This window comes from Sceloporus occidentalis, unplaced genomic scaffold (genome assembly GCF_023333645.1).
Source record: "Sceloporus occidentalis isolate IW3139 unplaced genomic scaffold, rSceOcc1.0.p SCAF_6, whole genome shotgun sequence".
Classification (NCBI taxonomy): Eukaryota; Metazoa; Chordata; class Lepidosauria; order Squamata; family Phrynosomatidae; genus Sceloporus; species Sceloporus occidentalis.
The window spans coordinates 131,774,005-131,797,353 of record NW_028316986.1 but is presented as its reverse complement, the minus strand read 5'-3'; the positions used below and the strand labels follow the sequence as shown (position 1 = coordinate 131,797,353).

At 40.5% G+C, this 23,349-nt stretch overlaps 1 protein-coding gene across 1 annotated transcript in view; it reads right to left on the bottom strand.

The window, feature by feature from the left end:
- EYS (EGF-like photoreceptor maintenance factor) overlaps positions 1–23,349 on the bottom strand; it is a 670,725-nt gene that overhangs the window by 26,499 nt on the left and 620,877 nt on the right. The window contains exons 23-27 of the mRNA XM_089530993.1: positions 16,777–16,949; positions 14,480–14,662; positions 10,529–10,695; positions 9,013–9,157; positions 4,516–4,690 (exon numbers count right to left, since the gene is read on the bottom strand). Of these exons, the coding sequence (XP_089387119.1) occupies positions 4,516–4,690; positions 9,013–9,157; positions 10,529–10,695; positions 14,480–14,662; positions 16,777–16,949 (843 nt within the window). The remainder of the gene's footprint in view (positions 1–4,515; positions 4,691–9,012; positions 9,158–10,528; positions 10,696–14,479; positions 14,663–16,776; positions 16,950–23,349) is intronic.

Here is a 23,349-nt window from a genome sequence, read left to right as displayed (position 1 = left end):
GAAAGTGCAAATTCAGATTTAATGTTGAACATTAAGAAAACTAAAATAATGTCAATGAAGGATATTCACAAATTAAAGATAGATGATGAGGAAACTGAAATAATTAAAGACTTCCCATATCTTGGATCAAGCACTGATAAGAATCATAGAGTTGGAAGAGACCACAAAGGCCATCCAATCCACCCCTTTGACATGCAGGAACACACAATCAAAGCACCCCCAACAGATGGCCATCCAGCCTCTAAAAACTTCCAAAGAAATTGCAGTCAGGAGAAGACTAGGACTAGGAAGAGCAGCTATGAAAGAACTAGACAAGATCCTAAAGTGCAAAGATATATCACTGAACACTAAAGTTAGGAATGTTCATGTCATTGTATTTTCCATCGCCATGTATGAGTGTAAGAGCTTGACAGTGAGGAAAGCTGATAGAAAGAAAATCAACTCATTTGAGATGTGCTGCCGGAGAAGAGTTATGCAGATACCATAAACGGCTAAAAGGACAAACAAATGGGTACTACAAGAGTAAATCAGATCTGAACTTCCCCTAGAAACCAAGATGACTAAGTTGACACTGTCCTACTTTGGCCACAGCATGAGAAGACACAACTCATTAAAAAAGATAATAATGCTTGGAAAGATAGTGGGCAGCAGAAAGAGAGAAAGACACCAAATGGATAGAATCAAAGAGGACACGGTCTTCAGTCTGCGGAAACTGAGCCAGGTTATTGAGATAGGGATCTCTCATTCACAGCGTCACCAGAGGTCAAAGTCGACTTGAGGGCAGTTAACAACAACAATTTAAAATACCACTAATATAAAACAATAAAGACACTAAATAATATGATTGTGAGAGTAAAAATAAAATACACCCTGCAGCTCCCATATCCCTGACCATTAGCTTCTTTGAGCTGAAATCCAAAATATAAGGAAGGCCAAACATTGAGAATCACTGCCCTGAAGAGCTCTGCTCTTTGTTAGACTGAGGCTGCTGCCCCACTGCAGAATTAATGCTGTTTGACATTTCTTTGACTGTCATGGCTCTATCCTGTGGAATTCTGGAGTTAATAGTTTAGAGAAGGCTAAATATCTCACAAAACTACAAATCCCACTGAACAATGACAATAAAATTGTGTCAACCTGGATTATTTCTGCAGTGTAGTGCAGTTTCAGACAAAGGTTAGCAAAGTTATTTTTGGAGATTGCAACTCCTACAATCCTCCATCTGATATGGGGGATTCTGATTATGTTTGCTGTAGGATTCAAGGACTTATATTCCAAAAGGTAAATGCCAAGCACTGGAATTAGCATCCTGCCAGAGGGATACCTATGAAGGTTGATCTGGAAATTGTGCCTTGTGGTGTGCAAGCAATGTTTGAATCACAATATGTTTCATTTCACTTGTTATGTGGACCTTTGTTATACACTGGGGTTTGGGTCCAAGATCCCCCATGTATAACAAAATCTTTGTATGTTCAAGTCCCATTAAATATAATGCATATTATATTTAGCAAAATGGTGTCCCTTATAAAAAATGGAAAATCAAGGTTTGATATTTGAAATTTATACTTTTTTTGAACATTTTCAAACCATGTATGCTTGAATCCGTGTATAAAAAAATCTGTGTATAAGAAGGGCCAACTGTAACAGAGCTGTACTGTCTTGTCGAACTTATTGCCCGGGCAAATAAGATGGCTTACCTCTTCAATTCTGGATCCAGGATGCCCCCATATGTTATCATAGCTAAATTGCCGCTAATCTAGGCAGCATGCCGCTGCCAAGATGCCTCCTGGGTCAAAGCCTCTCTCAGCCAGCACTTTTTTGAAGTTGGGGAGTTTCCATCCGGGGACATCCTGGATCCCGAACTGAAGCTGGAAGAGGTCAGCCATCTTATTTGCCCAAGTGATAAGCTCTATTTAAAATTATTTGGCTTTATGCTTTACTCTCACATCTAAGTTGAGGCATCATCTCACCTGATAACAATGCATTTGTTTCTTAATGGTTTAAAGAAATCACTAAACAGATTCTGATGATATTACTTTCACCTGTTTAATACTGAAAAGGCAAATACTGCACAATGACCCCCCCCTTCATTTTTTACAGCAAGGGTGGCTGATGCTATGAACAAATTATTGAGATAACTGAAAACACATTAAAACACATTGGTTACAGTGCGTTTATCCCTATCTAGAGAATGTAGAGTTGATATTAAGTTTATCTTTTAAAAAAAAACCAACAGAAAATGGTGTACAATGTACCTACTTAGGTCCCTATAGCAACAGGCTCTGCCATTTAGATACACAGCACATAAGATCAGAATGGTGGTTCTTTCATTGTGAAGCATTATTTCAAACAGTGCAAAAATCTCAGGAAAAAATTATTTCTAGGTGCTTAAAATGATGTCAGAAAACAAACAGGGATTCTCAGAGGAACAGAGCTTTTAATAGGGCAGAAGGAAGACAGAGATGGATGCTGTACTCCTGGGAATGTGAAATGCTACCCACATTTGGAAAGAGGCAACAGGCGGGATACAAACGGGCAGGGGAAGATGTCTTGGAGGTGTATTCTGCTGAATATGGAGCCTCCAGACCGCCCGCCCCGGGGGCGTGGCTCAGGTGTATGGGGCTTCCACATGGGGGGCAGTGAAGACGCCTCACCTGGAGCCGTTTCAGACCCGGAGTTTCCAAACCGCCGCCTCGGAGGACGCTGCAAAGAGAGAGGCAGCTTCCTCACGGGCGGCCAAAAACGGGGCTTTTTTTTTTCCTTTGCCGGCTGGCGGATGCGCAGCTGCGCAGCTGCAGCGCTAAGCAGTGGCGGCAGAAAGCCTATGGGCACATTTAAAGTGCCCAAGCCCCTTTAAAACTTTTTTCCCTGCTCTGCCCAAGAACAAAGGTGGCCTCCTGCCAGCTGGTGATCAGCTGGTGTTGGCATCCTTGTCCGCTTGCACGTTGCCAGTGTCACCAGCATCATGGATGCCTCCTCTCCTTTGGTCCCCGCGCTCTTGCTGAATCTGCAATGCACAGCCACAGCTGTCTCCGCTGCCACCGCTGTCCCCCTGCCATCCCCCATCACCTCCCTTGTACATATGTAAATATTTACAGTTTTAGCGGTTTTTATTGTTAGGTGAAAATGGCACAGAAATGTGTGTAGGGGCTCACTTTAAAGTCCAAACTTTCCAAGCAGCGCATGCGTACATGTTGCTCTAGGGTTAGGGTTAGGGTTAGGGTTAGGGTTACGAGTCTTAAAATGCGCTGCAGCTGTGCTGCAGCTTCCACACCTGCATGGCAGCTGACGCTGCAATTAAAGCCTGACTGCAAACTGCGCATGTTCCAGGACCCCGACTCATTATGCGACGCAGCAGACACGGAGCTTTTAAATGGGCAACTTAAATTAGCGGCATAGCAATTCTGATGTACCGGTGCAGCAGCTTACAGACAGAGCTGCGCAGCTGTGCATCAAACGGAAAAGAAGCGGAGAAAAGCAGCACCTTTTTAATGCCGCCTCTTCCCGCTTGGGGTGTGCGGGGGGCGTGTTCATGGCGGCATTCAGGTAAGGCCCGTCTGAAGGCTCTACCTTCATGACGTCATGAATACACCCCTTTTTGCCCGTCTGTATCCCGCCATAGGCAATCTCTGGGGATTGGGCTAATTAACCATCACAGGGGTCACAAGAGAAGAGAAATAGTAGCTTAAGGCCATGGCACTTGGTGGCTCTGATACCATCGAGAATCTATTCTAGATCTTCATCTGAACTTGGAAGGACTTATCCAAAGTGCCAAAACCTATCTTAGGGTTCAGCAACATGAATAATTTCTTTACACTTCATAGCAAACCCTGGAGAAGGTTCATCTCTCCAGTGCGAATTGGGACTATTGAGTGGCAAGAGCTAGCTAGGAGTATATTGAGCAGGAAGCTGGGTTACCCAACTCAGCAGAATCTACTCTTTCCAGCAAGAACTCTTTCAAGTTGGAGTGTGAAACTGATGACTTTCCTAATGGTGAACAACACCCTAGGAGGTCCACTGATTCTTCGCCCCTCCCTTTAATATAGCAGGCAGAGGTATTCCACAGCTTTGATGCCTCTACTTTGCTGTACTACTCCAGCATGACTCTATTCCCAGTCAGAGATTACAGTTGTTGTGGCATATACTTAGGAGGGAGTTAATTATGTGTGTGGCTTATAAAACAAGCCACAATCTTCTAGCAATCATATAGATTGCTAACAATTCTCCCAAACAGACAAGCAAAGAAAAAATGAGGGCTTCCAGGAGAACGTGTACACATTCTTTGGGCCAGAAAAGAGCAATCTAGGAGAATCTAGGGTTTGGGGTCTGCCAAAACAGGCTTAGAAGGTGACATGCAGCCATGGAACCACACTTTGTACAATGCTACTATAGATATTAATACATGGACATCCATCTGTTTACAAATGACCTAACATTTTTGAAGACCACAGTGTAAGACAGCAAGTAATGCATTCATTCTCATGCAGTGGCTGACTGCAACCTTTTAATACTTACTATAAGGTAGAGCCACTTTCCACACAAGTTCCTCCATTTCTGCATTTTATCAGTTGGCACGGAGACTCTTCGCACTGTCCTACATTGCGACCAGCATTGGGATGGCCTTCTGGAATCCCTAGTGCTTTAAACTGCTGAGCCCCTGCTGTGCGAACCTGAATATCAAAAATGCACCCTGAAAAGAAAGAAAAAGAAGGGTTAAGCACTTAAAAGAAACAGTCATGATAGGGGTAGGCATCTTTCCACTTGTAGGATCTGGTTTGTTTTTCTTTTTGGTTACTAGAATGCCAAAGGCTACCACTCATAGTCAGCCACAAACTGGTGGTTCAGGAGGTGGAGTTAATGACCTTCTATTTCCTCTGAACAATGTACACTGGCATATATACACAGCTACCTGTGAAGGGCCATAACAAAACACACTGAAACTGGAGCAGAAGATTAAAGACAGCCAATTATTGATCCTAGTTTAAAGGGGAAGAACACTGAGGTTGAGAAATATGCAATTTGCTAGAGCTATCTTTCTGTGTTCTTGCTGAAGTACTGGCAGTTGGAAACCCTCAGAGATTTTCTGAAAATCAGCAGAAGATATATCTGTAAATTCAAATCTGCTCTGTCCACCACTGACTTGCAACTCAAAAATAAAAGATAACAAGAAGAGTTTGGAAAGAACATTGTTGTTTTTATAGGCAGTGCCAAGGTATAAGAAAACAGACTATAAATATAAGAAAAATAGAAGAGAGACTAAAGTCTTTAAAATAAAGCAAAGGAACGAGCGGGGGAAAACAGAAAAGAAAAACACAGCATACACAGAACTGAGACAAGAACTAGACTGAGGGATTGCGGTGGCTCCCTCTAAGTCTATTTCTTGCCTTCATAGTGTTGAAGGGAATCAACCCATGATAGGATGTTTTCCCATCCATATCTGGAAAGCAGCCAGATATCCCTGTAGATCCTAATACGTCCTCTGTCCACCACTGGCTTACAACACGGTACCAAAAGAAAATATGAAGCATTTGCTTCTTTTCACCATTGTGGCAAAGCCATGTAAAGCATTATTAAACATGGCCTTGCTAGGCCATGTTTCATTTATTTACCTAAAAATTTACGTAAGGAATACGTAGGAGGCAAAAAATAGTACCCAAGCTCTGACTTTATTTTCTGGTTATAGCTGTTTCCTAAGATGTCAAGAAAAACTGAACTGACAAGTACTATTGCTGCAAAAACCAAACAGCTGTGTATAGAAGTTGTATTCCTCCAACTATAATCTTAATTAAGTTAATCCTTGATGTGTGTTTTTTAAAAAGAAGGAAGACACAGTTCGTACACATATACCATCTTCAGAACTGAAGGAAAACAGTGGATTTTAGGTATCTCAATCTGGGTTCAAAATGTCTTGTACAATACTCTTTTGTCATACTGGAATAGCATGGTAAATGTAGGAATGGCCTGACAACTGTGTGTGTTGCTTTCCCAAATGCTGTTTCCCCCCCTCCCTTGACTTTTAAGTATTTTCTGATATTACTTTTCCCTGCAAGACTTTGGCATGTCAAAATAGAGCTCTTTTTATACTACAAATCCCTGAACCCCAGCCAAAAAAAAACAACAACTTTTCAGGCTCCTCAGCAAGCACTGTGGCATATCTGACTTCAACAGAATATGTATGTGTGTCACAAGTTGTACAGATACAGAGCATTCATTTATTGCTTTTACTCTTCATATTTTATGCTCACCCTGTCTGATGATCTGCTAATATAGGATAAAAATAAAAGGAATTTCCGTTCCCAAAACTGGTATTTGTTTGCCAAGGAAATGGGGCCCAACAATGTATAAACACACCCAGAGGAGAACACAGCAGGGTCCAAAGAAACCATGATAGGATTGCTTTGCCAAATAACGTGATGCTAGAGCTGACAGTTGGGTTAATGGGTACCTGCACACTGTCCAAATACAAAAATCAACACTCTGCACAGTAGATATTCATGCATGTTAATGAACACTCAGGACCAGCTCCTAAGTGCCTTTCCTTTTTCTGATTTATATTAAATCCAAGTGGTGATTGGGCAATAGAGCTTTTTTGTTCTCCAGAAAGAAAGGCAGTTCTCCCATTAGAGATACATTTTTATAGGGGCCAGTAACTAGTTCCCAGTTCTATCATGCATAGCCTGATTTGGATGGGCTTGCCTTCCTCATTCCTGCTGTTATTTTAATAAGGGTTGGTTTCAAATGAGGCCTTTATTACTATTGCTATCATCCAGCCTCATTCGGCTTCCTGCCACTTGTTTCACCACTGTTTCTTCCATCCTTTTCCTTACCATGAAAAATCCACTGAAGAGAAAACAATCTCTTAACAAGAGAAATAGAGTAGCTGCCAGGTGCTTTCCAGTTTCTGTAGTGAGGAATCTTCCATATGAAAATGCCCACAGTCAGAAGACGTATTTGCATCAGGACCAGAAAGAGCCTATCAGGGTCAACAATACTTAGCACAGGTATGTGGAAGAAAATGCACTGAACTTTTGTTAGTTTTGACTCCTGATATATTTAGAATTGCACTGCAAATCTGTACCCTTTTAATGGTTTGTTTTAAACTGATTTTAATTTTACAATGGTTTTAAGTGCTTTTTGACTTTTGTATGATGTGAATTTTTCAATATGTTTGTTTTAACTGGGGATAGAATTCAGAGACATAGCCAAGTTAGTCTGGAATATCAGTATACAAAGGCATCTTGAAGCATCTTTGATACTGAGTGAAAGATGTTTTAGCATTAGCTTTCATAGACTTGATCCTCTCTGCATTTCTGAAGAAGTAGACCAAGTCTATGAAAGTTCATGCTACAACTTCTTTCACTCAGTCTCAAAGGTGCTACAAGATTCCCTTGTATACTATTTTAACTGCTGTAAGCCACCTTGTGACCCAAACTAGGAAAAATGGGGGAGCAATAGCATCAGCATTTTAATTTCTATACCACTTAGTAGTGAACTCAACACTCTCTAAGCAGTTTACAATCTGTAAGCTAATTGCCCACAACAAGCTGGGTATTCCTTTTACTGAACTACAAAAGGATGGAAGGTTGAGTCAACCTGGAGCCTCTGGGATTTGATTCAGAATGCTGTGGCTGCAGTATGGGCATTTAATCACAGCACCACCTGGGAGGATGGTCAAGACAGCCCTGATAAGCCAGGGGTGGGTGGGGGGTTAGCTAGTGTAGTGTGCCAGGGAACCATTGTTTCTGTTCAACCCACTACTAATGGACTGGAGAGCATTTCTACCAACTCAAAGGCTTCTCAGGGGTTGGGATGCTTTTGATCTGCTCTGATGTCATATGAAGAACCTTATTTCCCCATAGAAGGGCACCTTTATATTGAGATATGCTTCAGAGGTCTTGCTTGCTTTTGGTTATGAATTGGTGCAGAATTATCCAGGACAGGGCCTTTTCCATGGTGGAACCAAAACTTTGGGTCACTTTCCCAGGGGACACATAACCTTTCCCTCACTGTTAGTGTCACTAAGCAAAGATGGCTTTATTTCAGAGGGTATTGGCAGACTTCTGCATTGTTATTTTGAAGGTTAGAATTTTATGCATTGTTTTATGCATATTAATAGCCCTATATGTGCTATATGTTTATTAATTCTTCTAGATTATTGTTGTTTGAGCCCTTTCTTTGTTTGATATTATTTTTCTCATTTGGCAGAAAGCTGCCTTATGATCCTTTCACATGAGGATGTGGGTTAGATATGGGTGAATACAAGAAATTGAAGTAAACAGTTTGTCATGTGAATCTTGCTTGAATGACACTTTGAACTGGGAGCACTGCCTCTCATATAGCTGACAGCATGCCCAAGAGCCCATTCTGCCTGATCTAAAAAACACATGCTACCTCTAAAAAAAGGGTCTATGAACAAAAGTGATTTTGTATGCAAATATGATGCAAATAATACACACTGATACTATACACCAGATCCTTAGTTATATAGGTATAACTAGGTAATGTGCTCCCTCAAGCATATCCTAACAGTCAGCAGCTGCATAGTCTTATGGTCATATTCTTTTTTAACCCTTACTATGTAAAGCACTGTGCAAACTTTACAGCGCTCTATAAATAAATGATGATGATAATGATAATAATAATAATAATAATAATAATAATAATAATAATAATAGCCTTGTTGTTGTGTGCCTTCAGGTTGTTTCCAGTTTATGATGGCCCTAAGGCAAACCTGTCATGGGGTTTTCTTGGCAAGATTTGTGCAGCGGCTTGCCACTGCCTTCCCAGGAGGCTGAGAGCATGTGACTTGCCCAAGGTCACCCAGTGAGTTTCATGGCCAAGCTAGGAGTCAAACTTTGGTCCCCAGAGTCATAGTCCAACACTCAAACCACTATGCCATGCTGGCTCAACATAAAAATATGTGGTCTTAGTGAATATGGAGTAGTTATGGATTCATAACTCTAAGTTATGAATCTGTAACTGCACTATAGAATACCAGCCATTGTTACTTACCTTGAAACCCATTTTTAAAAATGGATCCATATGGCAAGAGTTCTGGAATGTATTCAATGTAACCACCTATGTAAAACTGACTGAAGACATTGAGGCCAACCAGCTTTCCTGGAGATGTAATCGTCTTATTTTCTTGGTTGTCCACCTTTTAGGCATGCAAGCAAGTGATCAAACAAAGAAAAATATGTTATCCATAGGGCTTTCACGCTGCTATGTTCCCACATGTTTCCCAATGGAAAAGAAAGGAATACAAATTAAAAATGAGGTTGTGGGAGAAAAGCTCGCCAAAGATACTTTATACTGCAATCTTAATTCACTTCATTTTCAAATCAAGGTGATTCGAAGGACTTCTAGGTTTGTGCAAATGTAGCAAAGTGTTTTTATATTCTTTTCCCCTTGACTATAGCACTTTCATATCTTTCAGAGCTCCCTAAAATGTCAATAGCAGCTTGTAATCAACATGGAAGATGGAGATGGTGACAGAGATGGAGACACTTTTGAAAACCAGAGTTTGTCAGCCATTTGGGTTCAGAATGAAGTATTTTCAGCTGCAGATGGGGATGGACTTTAAATCCCACCAGGGAGTCCAGCAATACTTGCAAAGCCACACAAGTAGCCTACTACTGATTTACACTGTACCCTCAATACCATGTAAACCAGACAAGTGAGTCTTTTGGTGTGGACTTTTAACTGTGGGGTGAAGCAGATTGGTGGCTTGGAGCAGCCTCTGGATGCTCAACTACAATCAGACCCCGATCGACTGGGGACTGCAGTGACTGGATGGCCCTCTCTCAGAGTGGACCACTGCTGCAATCCCAAATGAGCTGCTGGCACAAGCAGTTTTTTCCACTCCTTTTGCCAGTGGCTTCAGACCGCCTTAAATGGCCTCAGAGCAGCTTCCAGCCAATCTGGGGCCATGCGTCATCTGCATACCATGCCTCTGAAGCAGCCAGAAGCTGCTCCTTTTAGCCTGTCTGTTTCTGACCTATGCTAATTTTAACTGCTGTAAGCCAGCTTAAATCTACATTGAGAAAAAGATGGGATATAATTAAATATAATGAAAAATAAATAATACTGTGTGCCCGCGTTATACGTTGGCGAGCTTTACGCGGACTTGAGCGTACATGCTCAAGCCACGCGGAGCGCACAGGGCACAAGGGGTGGTGCGTCCCATTAAAATGAATGGGGCGTGCGCCTGTGGCACCCCTCATGCTCCCATGCTGCTGCGCATGAGCCCCATTCAAATGAATGAGCCTTGAGCATAGGCGGAATTCACCTTACGCGGGAAGGTCTGGAATTGCCCCGCATAAGGCAAGGGACTACTGTAATAGGTCTATTAATTTATTCCTTGCCTTTCCTGCAAGTCCAAAATGCCTCTTAATCCTTTGCATTTTATATTCACAACAAGACTGTGAGGAAGGTTAGGCTCTTAGATAGTGAGTTGTAAGCGACCCATTATGCTTCAATCAGTCTTATAAAGAATAGTTCCTGTAAGTTCTTCCAAAGTAATTGTTACCTTCATCCAGCCATCTTGAAGAGATCTTCCCAGACTGACCATATGAATATGATGCATCAGATCTAATGGCTCACTTATAATAGTAGCTGTTCCAGATCCCAGGTTGTAGATGTAGACCACACTGCCATTACGCAAGCCAAGCACAAGGAAGTCATCACCATTGAGTCCTAAAGTAGATATTGATAGAGTGACTGAGGCATTTAAGAGTAATACAAAATACCTATAGAACCACCTCCTTATGTAATCTTGCTTGGACTCTCCCCCCCCTCCCACTAGATGTTTTGATATATACGACTTCATTTAAACATTTATAAATTAAACATAGGTAGAGGCATAGCATAAACGCTCCAGAAGACAACCAAAACCCATTGCTCTAGATTTCCAAACAGAGGAAGCTATCATTCCAAAATGGCATTAGCTTATAGAGATTCAAGCTCAGCAATTTGTCTCTACAGTTGCAGTCCTATCCACACTTTTCCAGAGTTGAACTTTATTCAATGCAGAGTCTGGTAAATTTTGCACCTTGGTTGGTCCAACAAAGGCATCACCACAATATGCATTTTTTAAAAAATGGTTAACACAGCTACATTCTTTTATTTCATTTGAATATACTGAACGTTTCCACTGTAGAGGGGAATGCTAAACTCACTGAAGTGCATTTTGTGTCACTTTGACTTAGAAGAGTTAATTTCCTTCACTACCAAGCAAAACAATCCAGCTTAACGTCTTCTGTTATATTTTACTACTGTGGTGATGAAAGTGTGGCTCACAGGCTGCATGGGTTAAAGGTAAAGGTTTCCCCTTTGATAAGGTTGTCAAGTCGTGTCTGACTGTAGGAGGCAGTGCTCATCTCTGTTTCTAAGCTGAAGAGCCATCATTGTCAAAGACAAGTCTGTGATCATGTGGCCAGCATGACTGCACAGAACACTGTTACCTGCCCACTAAAGTGGTACCTATTATTTACCTACACTTTTTCTTGCTTTCAAATTGCTAAGTTGGCAGAAGCTGGGACTAGTGATGGGAGCTCACTCTGTCAGGTGGCACCTGGCACTTGACCTGCCAATCTTGTAATTGCCAGAGTCAGCATCTTCACCGTTGAACCATTGCATCCCTTACCAAGGGCCTTACATGGTATACCTTGCCATGGGATACTAAGGGCTATTTTTGTGCTCTCCACAGCCCTTCAGGGTCAAAAAAATACAAAAGATCTTTTTTGGCCACCAAATGCCCTCTAGGCAGTTTTGCCACTTCATCTCCATCATTTTAGACTCAGGAAAGATATTTTTAAATAAATACATAAAAATAAAACAGCAACTGACTTCCACTCACTTCCTGTTGTTAAAAAAGGGACTTTCCTGGGTCTAAAGTGACTTTTGGTGTTGTTGGGTGCCTTCAAGTCATTTCTGATTTATGGTGATCCTAAGATGTACCTATCACAGGGTTATCTTGTTTATAGAAGGTTTGCCTTTATCATCCTCTGAGGCTGAGAAAATGTGACTTGCCCAAAGTTGCCCAATGGATTTTCATGGCTGAGTGGGAAGCTGAACCTGGTCTCCAGCACTGTACTCTAACACGTAAACTACTATACCACACTCGTTTTCTCTAAAATGGCCTCGGAGAGCCCTATGTTTGACTTTTTTTTTTTTACAAGGGGCACCCCTGGAGTGTGTGGCCCTCCAAAGTCTCATGTGGCTCCCTAGCCTACCACAATTGCCCACCCAGACTTGATGGTGGAGACTTCTCAAGGGGCCAACTGCACTCTTCATATAAAGGGGCTTCACACTGGATAGAAATAAAGTTAAATGTTGTGTGTGCATGTCCATACAGTACTTTGTAACTTCAAATGTGGAAAGATTCTTTTTGTCCCTCAGCAGCTTTTTTTCTTGTTCAAACCCTTCCTCTGTAACACCTCAATTTCCCTAAATGCCTTTTTTTAAAAAAAAATCATTGCCTTATGTATGAAGAAGCCAGTAGGCTTTGAAAGCCATCATGATTGAATTTGTGCCTTTGGGTTGGTCTGAGAAAAAGAATTTATCATCATAGTTGTTCTATGACTTCAAATCATTTCTGACTTATGGTGATCCTAAGGAAAACCGATTATGGGCTTTTCTTGGCAAGATTTGTTCAGAGGAGCTTTGCCATTGCCTTCCCTGAGCCTCTAATAATTATTTATGACAGACACATGTCACTTATAGTTTCCATGAAAAAAGGGGTACTTGTCAAATTTGCTAAGGGCATTAAAGGTGCCAGCATTGCTAGAGGCATTACTAGCAATATTTATGGCCCTAATAACCTTCTCCAGTCCAAATTCCAATTCAGTACAATATCCTGAATGTATCCAGACATGTAAAGTAGGCATGATCCTCCTCAAGAGCTTGTTGGACCACTCATTATGCTAAACATTAGGGGCAGCTTAGTAAATTTAAAATATGAGAGAGCTCAAGAGGAGTTTCTGAAAAGATGCCTCTCGAAGACCTAAATTTTCACAAATGGTCTGAAAGTATGATGATATTTAAAGTAATTATATTTAATGGAACTGAGACACAGCTTTCTAACTAAAAATAGTCCAATAAAATTAAGAAAAATATTACTATTGTGTAAAGAGACCTCTTTGTTTTTTTCGTTCGATAGGAATCCTCAGAGATTCTTTTGCTTGAGTCTATTTTTAAAAAGAATATTTAATTATGAATGAGAATCACAGGACCGCACGCATGTACTCTTTTTAAAAAAGAGTATTTGACCTGTTTATATTCTATTTGAAACCACCCTGTGCAAAGAAAACTGGCCTCACTGAACATTTAAAATCTTTCTAATGTTCTGGTGCCCTCTGGTGGCTGTTCAGTCTTTTCATCAAGAAGTATTTGGATTCTGTTTGTCCATACAATCAAAATACCCCTCACAACCACATTTTAATCTTTGCATGACACTATATGAAAATATGTATGTGTGTATGTTAGAGTGTTTGGATTCATATACAGTGGACTCTTGTTATACGCTGGGGTTGGTTCCAAGATCCCCTGTGGATAACAAAATCTGTGGATGCTCAAGTCCCATTAAATATAATGACATAGCAAAATGGTGTCCCTTATAAAAAATGGAAACTCAAGGTTTGATATTTGAAATTTATACTTTTTTTGAACATTTTCAAACTGTGGATGCTTGAATCTGTGTGTAAAAAAATTGTGTATAAGAAGGGCTGACTGTATGAGAAGAAAGTGGATGTGGTGTGTCTGCAAGCCAGATAGATTACCCTGTTTGGGAGATCCAGCATTATGTCTCACATCTTCCCACCACAAAAATGGTGTCCCATGCTGCTGAGCAAACAGATGTTTATCATGCTGGATGGAGCCTGATTTGCAGAGGGAGGCCAACATGTAGGAAGAATAGTATCTGGATAGTACAATCTCTTCCTAGTACAATCCCTCTCTCCACAGTACAATAACATCCAAAATCAAGAAAACAGTGATACCTTTATTCAACTAACCAAAATGCAAACACTGCACGATGCAATAAAGCATTCCAAAGTCCAGGAGATACATTTGAATTCTATTAGCAAGACAACAAACAAACAAACAAAAATAATACTTGCTCTGAGAGCCAAGATGTCTCCATCTTGTCCAAGGTGATATCTTGGATCTCGCAGGAAGTATGTTTTTGTATTGCAAATGGAATTTTGTCCATGAAGACATCTTGGATCTCAGAGGAAGTACTTTTTTGTACTGATAATAGAATTCAAATTTTATCTCCTGGACTTTGGAAAATTTTGTTTCCAGAGCCACATGGCCAGAAGGAGGAGGGGCCTGCCTACATAGATATTCCTCGACGCTACCTCAACAAAGGACAACACATCAACAACTCTTTGACAAAATGCAGGCCTGTGACTAACATCGTATCTTTTTACTCCCCCTCTCCTTCTGTATGATTTTCAATGCCTTTACCTGAAAAACTTACCTTGGCCCTTTTGGCCAGTGAAAAATATTAGGTTGTCTTCTATGGATGAGTTGTGGTTTGACAGCTGAAATTTCAGATGGAATTCATAGTACAGGCTGATATTTGGAATTGCTGAATAAGCGAGGAAAGAGGTATATCCAAAGGCATCTGTTCCACTGAAGCTAGGATATGTAATGTTAACAGCTGTTTGAAAAACAAAACAAAATGAAAGGGAACAATCTATGTGAGGGCAAAGAAAGCGCCAACAATAGCCCAATCCAGATGTACATTTCTTGGCTAGGTAAAGATAGGTTAGAAGCTAAGAGTGAGAGTTGGCGGTCTCTTTCTCCTGCCCTCCTCCTCATTGCATACCAGCTTTTGGTGACCTGCATCAATTTAACTTAAGTGACTGTTTGGTGTGATTTAAATCTTGGGAAGAAAAGTGTCACTGAACCACAATTTCTTGATGTGGTTTAATGGCACTCCTTCAATATTAAGCTTTTAAAATGCGACCACCCTCCTTTATTCACAGAATTTAACAGCCCCCCCAGATATCCTTGCCACCTTCCATTTGTAACCTTCCCATCAATGGCATCCCTAGGGTTGGTGTCACCCCAGTGCAGCTCATGGTGTGACCCCTATGACCCTCACCAGCCAGAAGATGTGGGACAACTGTCATGGGAACTGGGGAGTCCACACATGTGCAATGTCACAACCTCCCACTGCTAATGCTCGGCTTTTCCATGCATAGAAGTTTGCACTGGGCCAAAGGAAAGCTCCCCATGCAAACACTGATGCTACTACTACTACTACTAAAATACCCATCCCTTTACATTTTTGGTTTGCCAGGATGCTGTTACTCAGCAGGTGCCATCCTTAGGGACACATGGTTGACCTGGTCAGGGCGAGGAGAGTGCGCACAGCAGATCCTCCTCCTCCTGAGCAAGAGCAGCTGTGGCAAGGCAAAGGCAGCAGAGGACAGCACAAAGGTACCTCAGCACAGGCCACCAGCTCCATTGCCACCGCTGCCCCCAACAACTAGAACAAGGTGTCCTCAGGGTGCTAGGGGCACCACCACTGTCTCCCTGGCAGTTACCCCTCTGATGGATGTCACCTGGTGTGGTGGATACCCCCTGCACCCCACTAATGATATCACTGCTTCCCATATTTTCCCACTGTTTCTTCCATCTTTTCCTCCCTAACCACAGAAAATCCATTACAGGAGAAATGATAGAATAGTGGTAACATTCTTTTGAGTAGTAGTGCTGGAAGCCACATACAGATGCTCCTTAATCTAATCAGGATCATAGTAGCATTTATTTATTACAAACAGACACTAAAATGTTATTTCAAACAGGTACCCACTTCCAATAGGATCCAGAGCATGATGGGAAAGTTGTTGCAGCTCTCAGAAGCCTTTGCCAGCAGAGGCAAAGGCAGTTCACAAACTGGAGGGCCTCCTGTGTTCCAATGAACGAATAGATCAACATTTGTAGGATGTCTTTTTGAACATTTGATCCACTAGATTTCATTTGATATCATTTCAAAGAGACATTCTACAAATGAAATCTAGTGGATCAAATTTTATTTTATGTATCTTTTATTGTGTGTGTGTGTGTGTGTGTGTGTGCGCGCGCTATATATATATATATATATATATATATATATATATATATATAGCACATATATATTGTTGTTGTGTGCCTTCAAGTCATTTCTGAATTATTGTGACTTTAAGGAAAAACCTATAATGTGGTTTTTGGGGCAAGTTTCTTCAGAGGGGGTTTGTCTTTGCCATTGAGAGTGTGACTTCCCCAAGGTCATCCAGTGGGTTTCCATGGCCAAGCCAGGATTAGCGAGAGAAAGAGAGAGAGACAGTGTGGTGTAGTGTTGGGCATTGGACTGTGACTCTGAGGAAATGGGTTTGAATCCCCTTGGCTTGGGTTGTTGGAAATAAATGGAGAGGCGTCTTTGCAGTAGAGTTTGAAATTGAATGTTGCTCCAAAAAGGCATTCAACAAATGAATGTAGTTTAATGAGACCAGTTCAAAATGAGATTGGAGGGTGTTTCCCTTTGCTAATTATTACAGTTACACCATGCTAAAGCATGCATTCTTTCTTTGCCAGGTAATAAGAAAGCTGGTTACTAATGAGGGACTTAAAAGAAGAATATAGAGACAAGCAGTGGATGGAGTTAATTTCCATGACAGGGAAAAGCTTTGGTTGCCCTTTGAGGCAAAGCAGCTTCATTAAATTTCCATCTTCCCTGCTGTCTCTGTCTGCTGAGGCAAAGGGTTGAGAGTTCTGCATTCCTCTTACCATCATTACAAAGTATTCCAGTTCTTCCATAGGGGCAGAGACACACAGTGTCTTGGCTGGATTTGGGAACACATGTTGCTCCATTCCCACATGGAGTCTCTTCACAGGTTGAAAACTGACATAATTTCCCAGAGTAGAGGGGAGAGCATTCACAGAACCAGTTTTCTGTGTCACTGAAAGATTAAAGTATAAAATAATAGGTTAGACCTACTTTGTAGATAATCATACACCCATTTTGCATGTTTATATCATTAACCTGATTGTATTATTCAATCTGCGTATGAGTTTATGCTGTTTTGCTGTTTTGCGGTGCTTACAAAATCTGATTGGCTAATGTAGAATCAATTTGTTATTGAAAAACTAAAAGAAGAAGAAAAAAGCAGCTATCGATGATCTCAGGTTTTTAAAAATCTTTCTGAGGGAAGCAGAGAATTTTATTTCCTTAAATATAAATTTTATTACAGTTTAATTATTACAGTAAAAAAAAACCCACTGAAAATCCCATGAAGACAACGGAAAGAAAAAAAAGACAAAACACCAAACAAACATGACTAATAAACTCCTCTCCCTCCACTTCACAACTGACGTCCCACACTTCATAGGAAAATAATTTTATTAATCATTTCTCTCTCAAATTCATTCCTACACAAACAGACTGTCAAATCTCATTATTCCTTGGTTCAAGGTTCAGAGGCATTTCAACATTTGCTTTATTCGTCTCTTGCTTCATACTTTATTACTTCACTGAGTAAGTTCCAAATGCCCTATAAAGAAATTTTTCTATTTTGTGTTTCTTCCCATTAATTTCTCTGCTTGTGTTGCTCTTTGGCAGCTGCTGATTTTTATAGTATCACCTCAGTTAAATGTAAAAAATAACTGTTTTGTACCAAAATTCAAAGCCATCGCCATGGAATATCAGTATGCAAAGGGATCTTGTAGCACCTTTGAGACTAACTGAAAGAGAGAAGTTGGGAGCATGAGCTTTCCTAGACATGAGCCTACTTCCTCAGATGCATTTGGTATTTTCTACTAGGTTGAAGAAGGCTACATCAAACCACAGGTTAGCACAAGATGGCAAACATTCATACCCACACCCATAATGTTGTTATGCTACAACTCCTATAACCCACAACTATTGGCCACATTTTGGGGGCTGATGGGAGTTGTAGTCCAAAAGCAACTAAATGGCCATAAATTGTCCACTACTAGTTTACAGCTCTGGGGATGAGCCCTGGACTTACACCTTCCTTGCTTGTAGAAAAAAGAGAAAATGGGATGTCTCTATTCCCATGCTTAGACTAACTAGATTTCCTTGGTGGTAGACTTCAAAGATATAGCTGTGTCAGTCTATAAAATTAGTATGTGAAGAGATCTTGTAGCACCTTTGAGACTAAGGGGCTGTGCAGACCGGCAGGAAAAGCTGGGTTGGGGGTGGAGTCGGGGCGTGGCATACATAAGACGCAGGCCAGTGTGCCACCACGTGCCGCACCACACAGCACACAGTATCACGGCACTCTTATCACTGAGTCTGCTTTTTGTGTCTCCTTTTTGCACCCTGCGTGCAATTGCTGTGGTCCCAATCTGGGAAACATGGAGGCGACTGCAGGCTGAGGTCTGCACAGCCCCTAACTGAAAGAAAGAAACTGGCAGCATGAGCTTTCATAGTCTTAAGTCTGCTCCCTCAGAATTATCTGTTGGACAGGAAAGCCAGGGGAAGACCTATATATGCCATTAGTGTGTGAGAATAAAATCCTTTGTGTATGGAAGAAGTTTTAACATCAGTCGTTTGTTAACAAACGCAGTAGAAGCTGTAGCCTGTAGGTGAAGAGAATGAATGGGTGTGGGAAACACAGTGATGTGATGAACAGGTCAAAGGTGTCTTCATGAGGATGTGGTTTAGATAGTGTTGAAATGTGTGTAGTGTGACAGGAAACCATTATCTTTGTTCAACACATTGTTGATGGCCTGTACTCTGTGGATAAATTCCAATTCTACTGTTTCTCTTTCCATTCTTTCTTCACAGTTTCAATCCTATCTCTCACACTGGCTCTCAGAGTTTTTACTGATACTGTAAAATATTTTTACACAACCTTTTGAGGCAAAACCTCCCTGAGTCACTTTAGAAGACAAAATTATAGATGTTATAAAATGATAAAACTATACACAGAATATAGTTAACTAAAATGGAAGTACGTATGGCATATACAAATAACAGCAGCAGTGAGCATGTTTTTTTTTTGTGTGTGTGTGTACTGTGTGCCTTCAAGTCATTTCCGATTTATAGCTAATCTAAAGCGAACTTATCATAAGGTTATCTTGGTGAGATTTGTTCAGAGGTTTGCCATTGCTGAGAGCATGTGATTTGTGACTAGAGATGGATAAATAGTCTATTTTGATTAAAGACAATTCATTGTTTTGGAACAATGGAACTTGTTAACTGACTTTTTGGGGAAAAAACAACAGTGATTTGATAATTGTTGGTTTTATCAATTAAAATAGATGAAGGGTAATTAATAGGTAAGGTAGAGAGGGGTTGAAAGCTAGAGAAGAGCTGAAATTAAGGGTAAAAGGTACTGTAGAAGAGATATTTAGAAGATATCCTTTTCTTTTGTATTTTGTTATGTGTTCTAGGTATTTTGTTAATATAATATGATGTTGTTGTAGTTTGTAGCGTGTAATTTGTTATTATCAACTTGGTTATTCAAATGTTGTTTTATGTATCTTTTATGTTAGATTGTTGTTGTTGTTAACTACCCTCAAGCTGTTTCCAACTCATAGTGACCCTATGGATGAGACATCTACAAGCCTTTCTATCCTCCACTGCTCTGCTCAAGTCTTATAGATTCATGTCCGTGATCTTCCTAACTGAGTTTATCCATTTGGAATGTGGTATCTATCTGTCTGTCTGTCTATCTATCTATCTATCTATCTATCTATCTATCTATCATCTATCTATCTATCATCTATCTATCTATCATCTATCTAATAGATCTTAACAACAAGAATATGAAAAAGACCATCTGATTGATCTTTGGTCTGGGATAGATTCATATAGGTGCAAGTAGTCCTCAGGCTTCAAAGGTGATCACCAGCATTTTACATTAGTCCTAGAAATGCACCAGCAACCATAATAGTTGTTACAGAACGAGGCTTCTAATTTCTGATTGTCCATCCATGCAAGCAAGTAAGTCGTTACATTCTGTATCTGCTGAAGCTTCTGAATTGTCTTTAAAGATACCTCCCCAACACAAACCACAGAAAATTAGGAAATGTATGAGAAATTTGTTTTCAGTTCAAGCTATGATGGGTCTAATTTCAGCCTGTAACTCCTTGACTGATATGCAAAAAATAAAATAATGCATACATGAAAAAATATGAAAATTTGAAATGTACTGTACACAAAATACAGTTGGCCCTCCATATCCATGGATTTAAACAGCCATGGCTTGAAAATATTCCCCAAAAATATAAATTCCAAAAAAGCAAACCTTGATTTTGTCAGTTTACATAAGGGACACTATTTTACTGTGCCATTGTATTAAATGGGACTTGAACATCAGCAGATTTTTGTATCTATGGAGGGACCTGGAACAAAACCCCAGCAGATACCAAGAGCCTACTGTACTGTTTAAAACACAATCCCAGAAATATGATGCATTCCAACAATGCACATTTATAGTGCACACATTTAGAATATATGCAAAGCAAGGGGTAAATACCATCATATTAAAACAAAACAAGACAGACACAACAGATTTAGGCAGAGAGATCTGATAATGTGGAAAAAAGTACATCCAATAATATGGATTTCATAGATGTGTGCATTGCTACACAAATGATTGACCAGAAGGTAGTACAAAATTTGGAAACAATATAGTCTCTTTTATAAAACTAGATCAACTGCTTAGACAATGGAAGAAAATCTATAGCTGGATAAGGAGCAGAAAATCCACAGAAATGGAGGCTGCATTTATTAAGAGAAGAAAATAAGTAACTCTCCTGACTGACACTGGTTGTGCCTAGCAGTTCATTAGTGTGTTTCAAAGCTGCCCACCCACTGTTCCAAGGCAGAGAGAATCTCAGCTGGGAAGCCCACCAGAATGAATCTTCTTGAATAATGCCTCCATCAGATGACTTTTAAAAGAGACACTGCTATCAGCTACAATAATAAATGTCTATGAATAGCCTATTCTATGTAAAGAGCTACTGCTGGAGAAAGCCAGAGAGGAATGCCAGTGGATTGGCACTGCAGACCTTGCGTTTTCAATCATCTTGATACCTGTGGTGTGCTGCCTATTTGATCAGGGAGGTAATAGTCTTTCAACTGCTAGTCATGAAGGGCTTAGTCTAGTCAAGATTTTTTTTTCCTTCCCACTGACTGGAATGGGCAATTTTTGTTGTTTAGTTCATTCTAATGAGCCACTTGCTGTGAGAAATGTCCTGGTGGTTTGTGTCCACAGTGCTAATAGTAATTGAGATAGTTTGGGTCCCATGATGTCTATTCATTTGCTTTACCAAATGAAACAGCGGGAATGTCACTAGGGCTAGCTATTATCGGAATAGGTTTTTGTGGGTTTTTCGGACTATGTGGCCATGTTCTAGGAGAGTTTATTCCTGATGTTTCACCTGCATTTGCATCTGCATCTTAATGTGAACAAAATTTGGCTGCCAGGAAAAACAGCAAAACCAGGTCTCAGCAAATTCAAATGGAAAACCTTGCAGGGCCAGCAGACAATGATCACTAATTAAGCAGACACTAATTCTCTTTGCATATCCTCCCACCCTGAGGCTTTGCCATCAACAACAGAACAATATACAGAGTAACATTGAAATCACTCCTCCTTACCCATGGTCACACAGTATATATATACACCCGACTCTCTTCCATGCCAGCATTCTCTGAAGATACCGGTCACAGATACAGGCGAAACATCAGGAATAAATTCTTCTAGAACATGGCCACATAGTCTGAAAAACCCTCAAAAAACTATGGATGCCAGCCATGAAAGCCTTCTACTTCATATTATGGGAATATCATAAAGGAACAAGCTAGATGGTTCAAACAGCAGTTGGAACTGGCTACTAGATGGTTTGGCCCTTGTATCCAGGTCAAAAGACCAACCTATATGTCAGCACTGATGCTTATCACCCAACTCTGGTTAGGTTGACCATGGTGACTAGAAGATACATCTCTGAGAAATCACTCTGATGATAGGACTGCAAATAGATTTTTCTGTTTGAGAAGGAGATTGCAATAGTTGTCAAGATGGCAGTTCTCTCTTTGAATTAAAACAAAACAATCCCCAGATTACTGTATGCCAGCCTTGACTTGTCCCTCTTTAATAGAGTGTCTGGTTAAGTCCTTCCTCTATCTCCCCCCTCCTTGGTCCCTTTGCTTTGTAGGGAGGAAAAGAATGAATGACAACACAGTACATCAATTTTACAAGCAAATTTGAACCTCAGTTTTGAAGAAAAGGTGTGATAAAATGAATAAAGGAGGATGCACAAGGAGAAGAAAGAGGAAGATATATGGTTGGTAGGTAGGTAGGTAGGTAGGTGGATGGATAGATGATAGATAGATAGATAGATAGATAGATAGATAGATAGATAGATAGATAGACAGACAGAGGAGTACCTTAGGAAGCCAGTTGGTTGTCCAGGCAGTTCTCTGTTGAGTTGGAGATGTGCAGGAAATGTAGGAAGGATTCATGGAAGGAAAGATGGAAGGAAGCACATATAGCCAAAGGAGGGTTTGGTCAGAGGCACTAGAGGAGCTCTCTTACTTAGAATTTTAAATGCTCCTCCCTGAAGTGCAAGTGCAAGAAGATGGAACCATGGTAGTTACGGTGGTATCATAGTGCTATTCAGCTGGTTCGTACCAGTTTGCTGGAACTGGTTGTTAAAATTGTTAAAAAACTTGGAAGCTGGGAAGGTTAAAAGGGGAACCAGAAGTAGCAAAGAGGACGAGAGACTGGAGTGGATGAGGAGGACAGAAAGATGAGAAGGTCAGATGGAGGGAAGGACTGGATCCAGTGGATCCATAGGGGAGAGCCAGGAATAGGATCTAGTTGTTAATTATTTTGAATCTACACCACTGTATGAAAGGGCCTTATGATATACTGAAGTGTTGAATGTTGTATTTCCAACAATAGTACAGAAATTCCTGGAGGGCCACATGTTCCCCACCCTAGTTGATCTGTAGGATCCTTTCCAACAATTCTAGGAGGCAGAAGAAAGCATCAATTTCTCCTCTTTCATTTTTTAAAAGAAAAAAAAAATCTACATAACAGAGAAAGATTACATAGGCTGCTCAATATTGTAGGCTGACCTTTTACTATTGCTGGTGCTTCAGCTCTTCGTTGCATGTATTCCTTGATGATAGCTATATATTATGAAAGCTATTTTAAAAAAGCCCTAAAAAGTGTGAAATCTAATGGTATGAAAGTGAATGTTGACATTTTTCAAATGTGCAATGAATGGGATTTTCAGTTTGGAGGCAATGAAAATTAACATATCTGGACAATACACTAGATGAAATGATTCACAGTGTAATGGGGGAGAAAAGCCTGTCTT